Genomic DNA, 13119 nt, shown 5'->3' on the forward strand with positions numbered 1-13119 from the left:
TTGGCTGTCTGGTTTGGGAACAGATGGGGAGACGGGTGTGCCCGTGGGACAGAGGGCCTGGCCTGTGTCCTGGGCATGTGCTGTCCCTGTCGGCCGGTGGCACACAGTGGCACCCGCCCTGGAGCAGCAGCCTTGGTACGCGGGTGTCCCCCGTGAGCTGAGGAGCAGCCCGGCCAGCAGCCTCGGCCCCAGCCCCTCCCTTCCCACCCCCTCGCTCTGCGAGTCCCGGAAGCCTTTAACCAAACGGGAGCGGGTGCAGAGCCTCCTCCTGGATCTTAGGGCAACAGGACAAGGGCTGCCCGGTGGGTCCTCGATCACACCTGCCCGCCCTGCGGAGGCCTGCAGCCGGGAGGAGGGGGTGCAGGTGGGGGCCTCGGGGGCGGCCTGCCCGCACCCCGCCCCGCGCAGTATTTATTGCTAAGTTATTGTCCAGGGGGCGGCGCGGGCCGGGCCCAGGTATTTATTGCTGTACATAGTGTATGTTTGTGATATATAAGGTTTTCTTTATTTTGTATATGACCAATAAACACCTTTTAAAAAGATTGGCAGGTGCTTCCTTGGGGCTGCGTGCGGGGGGCGGGGTCGGAAGGGCGGGTCTCGCGCGCATGCGTCGGCGCAGGGCCTGCCGGGAGGCGGAAGCGGAAGCGCGCGTCTCCTCGGAGCGATGGCAGCCGGGGGTCCGAGCCGCTCGGAGCGCAAAGCAGCGGAGCGGGTGCGGCGGCTGCGGGAGGAGCAGCAACGGGAGCGCCTCCGCCAGGTACGCGCCGCCCTCACCGCCCGCCCCGCGCCCTCACCGCCCGCCCGCCCGCCCCGCGCCTCGCGCCCTCACCGCCCGCCCCGCGCCCCGCAGGTGTCGCGCATCCTGAGGAAGGCAGCGGCCGAGCGCAGCGCGGAGGAGGGCCGGCTGCTGGCCGAGAGCGAGGACCTGGTGACCGAGCTGCAGGGCCGGAGCCGGCGGCGCGAAGGCCTGAAGCGGCGGCAGGAGGAGGCGAGTCCCGCGGCGCCCCGCCCGCCGCCGCCTGGCCGGGCTCCTCGGGGGATGGGATGGGGCGGGCGGGCGGGTCGGGCTGACGACCTGCCTGGGGTCCCGGCAGGTGTGCGACGACCCCGAGGAGCTGCGGAGGAAGGTCCGGGAGCTGGCCGGCGCCGTGCGGAGCGCCAAGCACCTGGTCGTCTACACGGGCGCGGGGATCAGCACGGTAGGCGCGCGGGGTGGACGCCGCGCACCTGGTCGGCCCCCGGGCCCCGGAGAAGCTCGCGCGGCCGGGCCGGGCGGTCCGGGGCGCCCCCTTTTGGGTGTCTGACCCACGGTCCGAGTACAGTCCTCTAAGTTGAGTAAAACTGCCGATTCGCTAAGAATTCTCTTTAAAAGCGGCTCTGAGGTCCTTTCTTGTCTTAGAGAAGCTCGCAATGACGGCATTTGGAACTTCACTCGTAGATGAACATGTTTACAGGCCTGAAGTCTGTGTTCTGCCCAGTTAGAGACAAGGAAGGGACATAAAAGCGGACATAGCAGCTTTAGTGCCGGCGGGCACCTCCTCATTTAAAGGTGAGGAGGTCAGTGTACTGTCCCAAGGTCCTGTGGGCAGTGCTAAGCCCACATCTGTATCCTGGCTCCCCAGTCGCTGTTTTTCTGAGTGTTCAGGGAGGTGAGTGGAAAGCAGGGCAGTGCGAATTAGGGTGCACCAGGTGAGGCCTGGTGAGGCGTTGGGTTTGAGAAGTTCTATGGGGAAGCTGCCCTGGGCTGGGGAATATGCATGGCTAGCTTTGACGGGGTGTGTGTGTGTGTGTGTGTGTGTGTGTGTGTGTGTCACACGTTCGCCTAATTGATGGGGTGGGGGGTTGCGTGTGACCTACGTGGAGGCCCAGCAGAGGGCACACCAAGGCTTTCCACCCGGAAGAAAACCCGTACACGACATCGTAAGGCGCAGAAGCGAATGCCTGTCCCGGGGAGCCGGCCGTGTTAGGTCCCTAGAAGTCCGGGCGCACCCTGGCTTGTTGCAGGAGGTGGCACCAGGCCCCAGCCTTGACGGATGGGTGAGGTTTTACTGGCGAAGAGGCGAGTAGGCAGTTCCGACAGGGATGAGTGCAGGGGCCCCTCAGAAGGAAGGCGTCTGCTGCGTTGACCGCGCCCACTTACCAACAGCCGGTGGTGCACAGGCGGGCTGGCCGCCTCCCTCCACCCTCCCGTGTGCAGGAGGTTATCTCGAAGCTGTCACGTCCCTCCTTAAGGAGCCATAAGTGACTGCTCAAAGCCACGCGCGGCTCATCCATGTGCTCTGAGCGGTACTGTTGGTGAGCGTTCCAATTTTCCACGGGAGTCAGAGCTGCCGATTGAACTTGAGCAGGAAGGAGTCAGGGCTCCCCAGAAGGAAGATCATTCAGCCTGAGGGGCCCAGGGCCCCTGGATCCTGGCGCCTGCTCTGGCTCTCTGTGGCTCCGTTTCCCTGGCCTGGGGACGTGGGAAACTCAATAGGTGTTGATCTCACCTGGAGAGGTGGGCAATCTTCGTGGAGATAGGGCAGAAAGTACTTATCTCATCAGGATGAGACAGAGGAGGGGTCCCACTTAGCGGTTCACCTTTCTTCTGCACTGGCTAGAACCCAGGGCACAGGTGGGCCTGACCAGTTACCCCCTCAGTGTGGCGGGCAGTGTGGCTGCAGAGCCAGGCTGGAGGACCAGGTGGGAGCGGGGCCCAGGCAGAGGGAGGACAGGTCCACTGCGCCTGGGCTCCGGCGGGCAGACGAGGGTCCCCTGTGGGATGAGGAGAGGCCAGTGCAGGGCCGGCCTGGAAAGTGATGGGAGAGACAGGAGAGACATTTGCTTCCTGCTCCTGGGGGCCGTCGGTGCCTGCAGTGGTGCCTGCTCACGGGGCTTGTCTTCCTCCTGAACATGCAGGCAGCCTCCATCCCAGACTACCGGGGTCCGAACGGAGTGTGGACGCTGCTTCAGAAAGGGAGACGCGTGAGGTAAGCGGCCCGCACAGCCTTCCCCGAGCGGAGCAGGGGCAGCGGGGGCCTGACGTCCGCTTCCCTTTCGCCCGGCAGTGCCGCCGACCTGAGTGAGGCGGAGCCGACCCTCACCCACATGAGCATCGCCCGCTTACACGAGCAGAAGCTGGTAAGAGCCCCGCGTGGCTAGCTGTGTACGTGCCGTGCCCACAGCGTCGTCCTGGGGCACTACCTTGCCTGTCGGCCAGTGGACGCCTTGAGGAGCCCACCAAGTGGTGTGGCCTCCTGGCTTAAGCCTCTTTCTCAGCCTACCGGCTTCCTCTCCAAGGGAAGGGGGGGTGCAGACGTTGACCTCCAGGCTGCTCCCCGTACCTCAGAGCTATTCGGGGTGGGCCTCCTGAGTCCTGCTGGAACCAGCTGCTTCTCAGGTTTTGCCTTAGAGGCTCCGTGCAGGTCGGAGTTGCCCCTGATTTGGGGGCTCTGGGCCCGCCCGGCTGCCCCGCTGCCCGCTGCTGCCCCAGCCCTCCTGCCGAGCGCCGCCTGTCCCCTCAGGTGCAGCACGTGGTGTCGCAGAACTGCGACGGGCTCCACCTGCGGAGCGGGCTGCCGCGCTCGGCCATCTCGGAGCTCCACGGGAACATGTACATCGAGGTGAGCAGTCCCTCGGGCCGGGGGGGGGGGGGTTATGGGGGGCAGCGCCCCACTCACCATTCCCTCCCTCCTCAGGTCTGCACGGCGTGCACTCCCAACCGGGAGTACGTGCGGGTGTTCGACGTGACGGAGCGCACCGCCCTGCACCGGCACCAGACCGGCCGTGCCTGCCACAAGTGTGGGGCGCCGCTCCGCGACACCATTGTGCACTTTGGGGAGAGGGGCACCCTGGGGCAGCCTCTGAACTGGGAGGCAGCCACCCAGGCTGCCAGCAAAGCAGACACGATCCTGTGTTTGGGCTCCAGCTTAAAGGTACACAGACGGCACTGCGGGTGGGCAGGGAGTGGGCCTGCTGGCAGGTGGCCAGCGCGGCATGGAGCCCCAGCTCCCTATAACCTTGTTCCCTGGTGTGTGTGTGGTCCGTCTGTCCGTCTGTCCGTCCGGCCCCACAGGTTCTAAAGAAGTATCCACGCCTCTGGTGCATGACCAAGCCCCCCAGCCGGCGGCCCAAGCTCTACATTGTGAACTTGCAGGTAACTTGCTGCTCAGAGGCACATCCTTCATCCCTGGGGCGACCCGTCCTGCACTCTTGCACCTCGGGGGGGTTAGCCGAGAGGACCCACGCCGTGGGGCATTGGGAGGACTGAGCTGCTGACCTCACTTGCCTTCCCCTGTCCCCAGTGGACCCCAAAGGATGACTGGGCCGCCCTGAAGCTCCACGGGAAGTGCGATGATGTCATGCAGCTCCTTATGGACGAGCTGGGCCTGGAGATCCCCCCCTACAGCAGGTGAGGGGGTGCCAGCGCATGCCCCCCTCCTGCCCCTGTGTGGATGGGATGTGTCTGTCTGCTCCCGAGCCAAGTGTGGAGAAAGCTCTGAGGTGTTGCCAACAGCATCTGAGGCGTGACTGCGGTGTGGTGGCTCTGCAGGGGCTAGCCCAGGTTCCTGGCTGCTGGGACTCCTGTGGGGAGAGGGAGTCGACCATGTGTGTCTGGACGCTCCCCCTTGACCTCAGGCAGCCTGGAGGGGAGGCCCCGGAAGGGACATGCTCTCGGCAAGCCTAGTCACACAGGCTCGGTGCACTCGGTGTGGGGAGCTGGCAGACTTGGGGAAGCGTAAAGAAACTGTTCCTTAATACAGAACGTGTGATGATTTAGACATGGTGTATGTGTTGAGTAAAAAGTTTACACTTTCTCTCTCTGTGAATTTCCAGGGTCTTATAGGGGAAATCAGTAACTTCTTTTAATCAAAGGGTTCAAGAATTAAGGATCCCTTCACCTTCTGGGCCTGGCAATTCTTGTATGTTATGTGTGTGGTGTTCTGTAATGTGGGCCTATCGTGTACTGTACTTTTTTTTTTTTTACATTAACTTAGCTCATTTTCCTTATCAGTGCTTATCTGTATCTTAAGTTTATAATATGTGGTTCTACATCTCAGACACATGACCTCACCCGGGAGCCCGTAGGCCACACCTCCCTAGTCAGCTGGCCTTCCACCTATCACAGTCTGGGAAGGGGGAGAGGGTCTGGTCCCCCTGCCCCCTGGCCTTACGAGTGAGAGGTGGGGCCCAGAGCTGCTAGTGACTCATCCCTGCTGGAACTCCTGCCTCCACCTGCGCGTGCCTGCCTTAGAGCACCGCCGCCGAGGACACGATCTGCGGAGGCGGGGCTAGGCTGGGAGCCTCCCCCTCTTGTAGCTCAGGAACAGTGGGGCCACCTCCACGCAAAGCCCGCCACAGCTAAGACACAGGGCGGGAGCAGGGTCACCTCAGTCAGCGTTCCTGTCCTGGGGCAGGTTGTGACTGGGCGGCTTCCGGTCACACCTAACCCAGCTTTCCCTTGTTGGCAGGTGGCAGGACCCCATCTTCTCCCTGGCAACTCCCCTGCGGACTGGTGAAGAGGGCAGCCACAGCCGGAAGTCACTGCGCAGAAGTCAAGAGGAGCCCTCGCCCGGAGACCAGGGCGCACCCCTCGGCTCGGCCCCCATCCGAGGTGGCTGGTTTGGCAGGGGCTGCGCCAAAGGCACAAAGAGGAAGAGAGTGACATAACCTGGTGCTCGACTGGGAACAGCAACTGGCACTTTGCAGATGGCTGGAACTCCGGTCCCGGGCTGGTGGCACCCAGAAGGCCGGGAATGCCCCGCGGGTCCAGTGAGAACGCTCGGGGGGTGGGGGACATTGTCACGGTGACATGCTTAGCCATTTGTCTTGGTGGGGAGCCCCCTTGCACTGCTGTGCTTGTCCCACCTGCCCCCCCACCCCCCCCCCCCCGCACCGGTGGGCCTGGGTGCTGACAAGTGGCCCATCCAGTCTGACCTAGAGGTGGCAGCCACGCCTTCCTGTGAGAACAGAACTCGGGTTACATCACACCTGGCCAGCCGAGAGGAAGCACTCGCTGCCTTGCCTTCTTCTTCAGGCCAGTCTCAGGGGCCTCAACCCTATTTCTACTTCTTACTAAAAATGTTAACTTTATAGTAAACCTTTTTCTGTATTGGTTTGCGGCCGAGGGCTGGTTTTGAACCTTAGCTCTCAGCAGACCTTTTTGTTGCTAATAAACCTCTGCACTGTCTTCCCAGCATCACTGCATGACTGCCCTTGCGTCGCTGTGGGGAGCCAGGGCCCCGCTGGGCTCCTTGGCGGGGCGGGAGGTACTCCAGGTGGTTCTGCCCCGCGCCCTCCGCCAGGTGCCTAGGGACGGCGCGCGTACGCCATTGGCTGCAGGCAGAGGGGATGGGCGTGGCCAGGTTCTGGCGGCGCAGACTATTGGCCGCGAGCGGAGGGGCAGGGCTCGGTTAATCGAAGGCCGCTCGTGCTCGCCATTGGCCGCGTGAGACAGGTGGGGCGGAGCGGGGGCGGGGCAGCGCTCTCCATTGGTCGCCCGTGGCGGGTGAGTCCCGTGTGACGGCGCGTGCGCAGGGCAGGGCGGCGGCGGCGGCGGCGGCGGCGGCTCGGAGTTTGGGATCGGTCCGTGCCGCGCCGCTGCTGTGGTGACATGATCCGAAACGGGCACGGGTTGGCGGGCGGCGCCGAGCAGCCGGGACCGGGGAGCCGGCCCGCCGTGCGGGTGTGGTGTGACGGCTGGTGAGCGCGGCGGCGGGCGTTGGCGGGCGGGGCCGCGGGGGCCGCTGCGCTGTCGCCCGAGGCGCGTCTTGAGCCGCTTTCGCCCGGGGCCTCGGTCGGCCTTCTATGGCGGGGGAGGGCGGCAGGCGGCGGAGTCGGGCTGCGGGCTCCCGGATGGAGGACGCCTGGGACCCGGGCCGCCCCCGCACGGCAGCCGGGCGAGCGGGTCCAGGACGCAGGCGGGGCGCTGGCCCAGCCCGGGGACGCGGCTCCCAGAGAAGCGCCCTTCCCGGAGGAAGGTGCTCCTTCCCCGCGATCGGCAGTAGCTGCGCACCGATCCGGGCCGCCGGCCCATGGTGGGGGCCGCCGTGGCGCAAGTCGCGTGCTTCCGATTTGGCGGCTTCAATCGGTTCAGGGCCGCCTTCCCCGGGGTCTGTGTCAGGCTCCCCGACGCGCCCGGCACAGGACCAGAGAGGTGCGCCCGGGTGTCTGGGCAGCGTCAGCGTGGGAATAGTGGGACCCAGGACCCCCCGTGCAGCCCGTGGGCCCTCTGGCGAGCCACACAGCAGAGCTGGGTGATGTTTGGGGCTGTCAGTTGGTCACTCGCCACCCACAAAGCTTCCCCAAACCTTTGCTGATGGAAGCAGAGGGGGAAGCACCTGCACCTGAGTCACCTCGGGGCGAGGGAGTGTGGCTGCTTGTCTGTGGACTCTGACCTTGGCCCTGGCCAGGCCAGGTGCTTGCCCCAGCAGGTCACAGACACAGGGCTGCAGTGACAGGACACAGCCGGGACCCAGGGCCTCCTGCGCTCCGTGCACCCCCGGCCCGGCCTGTCCAGTGGGCACAGGGGTCGCGGCCCCAGTGCCCTGGATTTGGACTGCCCTCTTTCCTTACCCCGGGGCCAGAGCCCTGTGACCCCCAGGCCTGTGTGGTGAGACGGAGGTGACAGGTGGCGCTGCGTGGAGGCAGGGACAGCTCGCCTGCTCAGGAGGCCCTGGGAGGCTGGGACCAGCTTGAGGGCGCCGCCGGGCAGTGTGGCCTCCCCAGCACACGGAGCAGGTGGGACCCGGCCCGACAGCGGCTGCTGCCTGTCTGTGGCCTTCAGCCGAGGTCACTCTTAGCCAGGCCCGGATTTGAGGCTAAAAGCTCTGGAACCAGGTGACAGGGAGGTGGTGGCTGGCCTCCCCGCGTTCCTGGGGCTCCCAGGGTTTCCAAAGCCAGCAGCTGCCCTTGTTCACTGGTCAGACGTTGTTTCCTGTTGGCCCAGAGACTGGAGTTTAGCTCACCTCTCGTTCTACAGCTTAAAGGGACCACCCAGGGTGTGTGAATTTGGGAGGGGCCCGGGGGGCCGGGCAGGCCCAGGGTGGGGGGCAGGAGCTGTTCTGTGTGCTCTCAGTCCTCAGGACCTGCAGGCCGTGGCCCTGGCTGCGTCTGGCCCTGGACCCCGGCCCGGGCTGTGCAGAGCTGAGCACCCCTCCCCTCCGAAAGCCCAGACTCCGCCGAACCCTGGGAGCAGTTCCCCGGGGCGGCTTCTCCGAGGAGCCAGCCTGTGCCCGTCACCGCCCACGGGCACCCGGGACTGACTGCCCGCCCTCTCCACAGCTATGACATGGTGCATTACGGCCACTCGAACCAGCTGCGCCAGGCACGGGCCATGGGGGACTACCTCATTGTGGGCGTGCACACCGATGGTAAGTGGGGCTGCACCCACCTCCACACCAATGCCCGCCTGGGGTTGCCCACTCGTCAGGGGGCCCCCACCGTCCCCTGGGATTCTGGTGGGGGCGGGGCCATGTAGTTATTCTGGTGGGGCCGGCCGTGTAGTTATTCTGGTGGGGGCGGGGCCGTGTAGTTCTCCGTCTCAGGCCCTGAGTGGTGTGGCCCAGGGAGGACGGTGGTGGCCACTCAGGGGTGGATGGTGGCCTCGGTGTCACCGTCCTGCCCTCTCTTCTCCGGCCCTAGAGGAGATCTCCAGGCACAAGGGGCCCCCGGTCTTCACGCAGGAGGAGAGGTACAAGATGGTGCAGGCCATCAAGTGGGTGGACGAGGTGGTGCCCGCGGCGCCCTACGTCACCACGCTGGAGACGCTGGACAAGTACAGCTGCGACTTCTGTGTCCACGGCAGTGAGTGGGCAGGCAGGGCGGCGCGGGCTGGGGTCCCAGGACGTGCTGGGCCTCCTTAAGCGCTGGGCAGCCCGAGCCCCTGGGTCCTTCCCCAGCAATGAGCCGGGCCACGGGCAGGCCTGGGGCGGGGGCTGTGAGCCCTGAAGGTCTTGGAGGCTTTGGGTTAACAGTCCTTGTTCCGTGTTCCTGTCACCTCTTAGATGACATTACCCTCACTGTAGATGGCCGGGACACCTACGAGGAAGTGAAGCAGGCTGGGAGGTACAGGTGAGCCCCACCACGGCCCCTTTCGGGGGGCGGGGGATGTGCGGGCTATGGCCTGTGTTCCTCCGGGTCGTGACGGGGTGGGGAGCGGCACCGCAGAGCGGCCCAGTTTTCTCTCACGCCCAGAGCCTCACGCTGTCTGTGCATCGCGCCCCCAGGAGGCGGTGACCCGAGAGCTCCGCCCCCACCCCTGTTGTCACCTCTGTCCCCAGAGAGTGCAAGCGCACCCAGGGCGTGTCCACCACGGACCTCGTGGGCCGCATGCTGCTGATGACCAAGGCCCATCACAGCAGCCAGGTGAGGCCGGGGCGGGGCGGGGCGCGCGGAACCTCCGAGGTCCCCTCACCAAGCTCGTGGCTGGGCGGGGAGGTGCAGCCGCCTGCCTTTCCTGAGCTCCAGGCTGCGGCTTCAGTGTCCTGGGCGTGGCCACATCTGGAGGGGGCGGCCCAACCCTCCCCCTTTCTTGCAGGCGATGTCCTCGGAGTACCGGGAGTATGCAGACAGCTTCGGCAAGGTGAGTGCTGCCCGGAGCCACGCCCGCCACCCGGCTCCCTGCCTCCGGGCGCTGACCAGGTACTGACCAGCACTGCCTGGAGGAGGAGCGAGGACGGCCCACGGACAGGCGGCCTCTAACCAGGCGGCCTGGCCCTCTCTCCCTTTCTAGCCCCCCCACCTGACACCTGCCAGGGAGATGCTTTTCTCAGAAGGTTCCTCCCAGGTGACCAGCGGTGGCCTCAGGGTGCGGGGTCGCAGGAGTGCTGTGTCCATGGCCTCCCTCCTAGACCTAGGTGGTGGCGGCTGCAATGCCCTCTGTGGCCACGGGGCGGAGCCACAGTCCCACCAGCCACAGGGCCCCTGCCCAGCCTAGCCCAGATGTGTACCAGGCTCTGTGGCCAGCCCTCCGGGTCCCTGCCTGAGACACCTGCCGGGAAACAGCACCTGAGCCTGTGAGCAGCTGGCAGCTGGGCTGGGTGTAGTCCTGACCTGGAGCCCCCACACCTGCTGCCTCCACCCCACACCCGTGCCTCCCAAGCAGGCGGGCAGGCGTGTGCAGCCACCCCAGGCTCAGCAGAGGGGACAGGCGAGGGACGCGTCTGCGAGGCCGCTATGGCTGACCAGGGCCTCCTCTCGGCTTGTAGTGCCCGGGGGGGCGGAACCCCTGGACCGGGGTGTCCCAGTTTCTGCAGACGTCCCGGAAGATCATCCAGTTTGCCTCCGGGAAGGAGCCCCAGCCGGGGGAGACGATCATCTACGTGGCGGGCGCCTTCGACCTGTTCCGTATCCTCTGCGTGCCCGCACCTGCCCCGGGAGGCCTCGCTGACCTCGCGGCCCTGGGGGGTGGCTCGGGCACTGAGGGGGCGGGAGGGCGGCTGCCCTGCCCTGCTACTTGTTCCTGAACCCAGGTACAGACATCGGGCACGTGGACTTCCTGGCGAAGGTGCACGGCCTCGCGGAGAGGCCCTACGTCATTGCCGGCCTGCACTTTGACCAGGTCACAGCCCGGGGAGCCGGTCGTGGGGACCCTTGAGGTGGGCTTGGTAGCCCATGGGGAGCGAGGCCCTGGCTGCTGACGGAGGCAGAGGAGACGAGCTGAGCTGGGGCCTCTCGGGGAAGGGTTGTCCGCTAGGCCTTCCCCACGCCAGGGGGTCCCCACCAGGGGTCGCTGGCAGGGGGCCTGCTGACCGCCCCCCCTCTGGCCTTAGGAGGTCAACCACTACAAGGGCAAGAACTACCCCATCATGAACCTGCACGAGCGGACCCTGAGCGTGCTGGCGTGCCGGGTGAGCGCGGGCCGGCAGGGCGGGCCTGGCAGCGGGGACGTGGCCGGCAGGGACCCGGACAGCCTGCCCACCGTGCTGTGTCCCTGTGTCCGCACTGGCCGCCTCAGCCAGCGTGTGGGGCCATCCCCACCACCCTTCCGCCTGGGGGGTCCTTGCTAACAGCTGTGCCCGTCCCCACAGTACGTGTCGGAGGTGGTGATTGGGGCCCCCTACGCGGTCACTGCAGAGCTCTTGGACCACTTCAAGGTGCGGCTCCCAGAGGCGGGTCCGAGGAGGGCTGGGCTGGGGCAGGAGCCGGGCAGTGGTCAGTGGCTCTGGCTGCCTCCCTGGGGGCAGGGGGTCTTGTGGGTGGTCCTGGGAGGGCTCCCTGACCCCGGCTCCCTCTGCAGGTGGACCTGGTGTGTCACGGGAAGACGGAAATCATGCCTGACAAGGACGGCTCCGACCCGTACCAGGTGGGCATGCGGCCAGGGCGCCGTGCTGCTGGGGCTCAGTGGAACCACTGCTCCCCCAGGGCCTCACAGGAGCAAGTGTCCCCACCACACCGGGGCCCCGGGCAGCCTCCTGGGGCCCAGAGGAGGCCCTCATCTCCCCCTGGTCCCCACCCTTCAGGAGCCCAAGAACAGGGGCATCTTCCGCCAGATCGACAGCGGGAGCGACCTCACCACGGACCTCATTGTCCAGCGCATCATCAAGAACAGGTGAGGCCCCAGGGCCAGGGGGAGCGGAGCCCGAAGCCGGGGCTCGCACACACTCACGCCCCTCCCCCAGGCTGGAGTATGAGGCTCGGAACCAGAAGAAAGAGGCCAAGGAGCTGGCCTTCCTGGAGGCCATGAAGCAGCAGGAGGAGCCGCCCGAGAGAGGGAGCCACGACGCCTTCTGAGGGAGGACGTCCCCAGGAGCCGGCCGGCCCTCCCTGCCCTGCTTCCTGCCTCCCAGCGGGCTCACGTGGTTCTCACAGCTGCAGCCCCAGACCAGGCGGCCCTGGGAGGGCCGGTGAGGACGGTCCTGCCTCCCCCTCCCTGAACGGCGCCCCTGACAGCGGGCCCTGCACCCTCCGTTAGGCTGCACGGAGGGGCCAGCACGTGGAGGGGCCAGCGGGCGGGAGGAGTGGAGGGCACCTCCCCCCGGGCCACCGCCCCGGCGAGCCTGGGGAGGCCCAGCTTCCCTCGGCCTGGCTGCACTGCTGGGCCCCCAGTCCGCCCCCAGGAGGCTGCAGACCCAGCCATGCTTCCTGGCGCCCAGCTCGGTGAGAGTCCACTTCAGGGGCAGGGACCCGAGGGCTGCACCTGTCCTCGGTGCAGGCCCGGCCGCCTTCTGCACGGCGCCTCCGCCCTGCGCTGTCCCTGGTGTCCTGAGCGGCTCCTGGACCCGCGCCTGCTCCCCCACAGACTCTTCTCGACTGACTCTGTGCATAACTGGCTGATGTGCAACCAAATAAACCTGGTGGGAGGTGCTCTGTGTCAGCTGTCGGCCCTGCTCCCACACCCGCCCACAGAGGGCAGCAGCGGGCAGCGAGGGCCCCTCAGAGGCAGGCAGTAACGAGCAGGAGGGAAGCAGAGCCAGCAGGCTCCCTCGGGCCCAGAGTTGGTCACCAGGACGGTGTGAGGCCAAGTCCCAAACCTCCACAGGACCACGTGCAGGAAGGATCGGGACCAGAACCTCAGGGTCTCCTGCCACAGGCCGTTTCTGTCCACAGAGGCGTGTGAGGGCTTTCCTCAGCCGCCGCCTCTGTCCCTCCAGAACGCTCCGCCCTTCAGCTTCGGTGGGGGTGCGCCCGTCGTGGCCCCATGGGAGCCAAAGCCAGCAGGCCCTCCCGCTAGCAGGAGGGCGGCCTGTCCTCTCTGTTTTATTCTCTCATTTTAAAAGTCCTAACCTGAGGGTATGTTTTTATTGATTTTTAAAGAGGGAGGAGAGAGAAGAAACATTGCTATGAGAAACATCCATCGATGCCTCCCATCCCCACCCCAACCCGGGATCAACCAGCAACCTTTGGTGTAGGGAGCTTCGCTCCAACCAGCTGAGCCACCAGCCAGGCTCCACCTCAGAACCCCGGGGTTCACATACCCCCGAGCTGGGCAGGCTCCACCCACTGCCCTCCCTCCCCAAGTTGGGGGCCCTCCCTGCATCTCCACCCCATCTGGGCACCCCAACTTCAAGAGCTCCACGATGCCAGATCGCCCCACACTCAGGCCTTTGGGCTGCAGGGACCCCCTGAGCAGGGGGACGGGGGCGTGGCCAGGACTCCTGGACGCTTGAGTAGCCACAGGCCAGCCTGGGGCCCAGCGGG

At 66.1% G+C, this 13119-nt stretch overlaps 2 protein-coding genes across 4 annotated transcripts; both read left to right on the forward strand.

Moving 5' to 3' along the window:
* Window positions 1–530: 530 nt before the first annotated feature.
* SIRT7 (sirtuin 7) lies at window positions 531–6169 on the forward strand. Of its 2 annotated transcripts, XM_079797591.1 has the most exons (10): window positions 531–757; window positions 851–988; window positions 1095–1199; window positions 2899–2969; window positions 3048–3120; window positions 3504–3602; window positions 3678–3914; window positions 4055–4135; window positions 4284–4390; window positions 5451–6169. In XM_079797591.1, exons 1-10 carry the CDS (start codon window positions 665–667, stop codon window positions 5647–5649), a joined length of 1203 nt encoding a protein of 400 aa, XP_079653717.1. In that variant the 5' UTR covers window positions 531–664; the 3' UTR covers window positions 5650–6169. The 2 variants fall into 2 exon arrangements, with proteins under 2 accessions (XP_079653717.1, XP_079653716.1); XM_079797590.1 differs by having other exon boundaries at window positions 3504–3914.
* A 352-nt stretch (window positions 6170–6521) lies between these two features.
* PCYT2 (phosphate cytidylyltransferase 2, ethanolamine) lies at window positions 6522–12492 on the forward strand. Of its 2 annotated transcripts, XM_079797596.1 has the most exons (14): window positions 6522–6681; window positions 8263–8351; window positions 8623–8784; window positions 8985–9051; window positions 9261–9345; window positions 9518–9562; window positions 9713–9766; window positions 10188–10326; window positions 10458–10540; window positions 10752–10829; window positions 11010–11075; window positions 11219–11284; window positions 11442–11530; window positions 11601–12492. In XM_079797596.1, exons 1-14 carry the CDS (start codon window positions 6593–6595, stop codon window positions 11710–11712), a joined length of 1224 nt encoding a protein of 407 aa, XP_079653722.1. In that variant the 5' UTR covers window positions 6522–6592; the 3' UTR covers window positions 11713–12492. The 2 variants fall into 2 exon arrangements, with proteins under 2 accessions (XP_079653722.1, XP_079653723.1); XM_079797597.1 differs by lacking the exon at window positions 9713–9766 and having other exon boundaries at window positions 11601–12490.
* The last annotated feature ends 627 nt before the right edge of the window (window positions 12493–13119 follow it).

Source organism: Cnephaeus nilssonii, assembly GCF_951640355.1.
Source record: "Cnephaeus nilssonii genome assembly, chromosome: 19".
Classification (NCBI taxonomy): Eukaryota; Metazoa; Chordata; class Mammalia; order Chiroptera; family Vespertilionidae; genus Cnephaeus; species Cnephaeus nilssonii.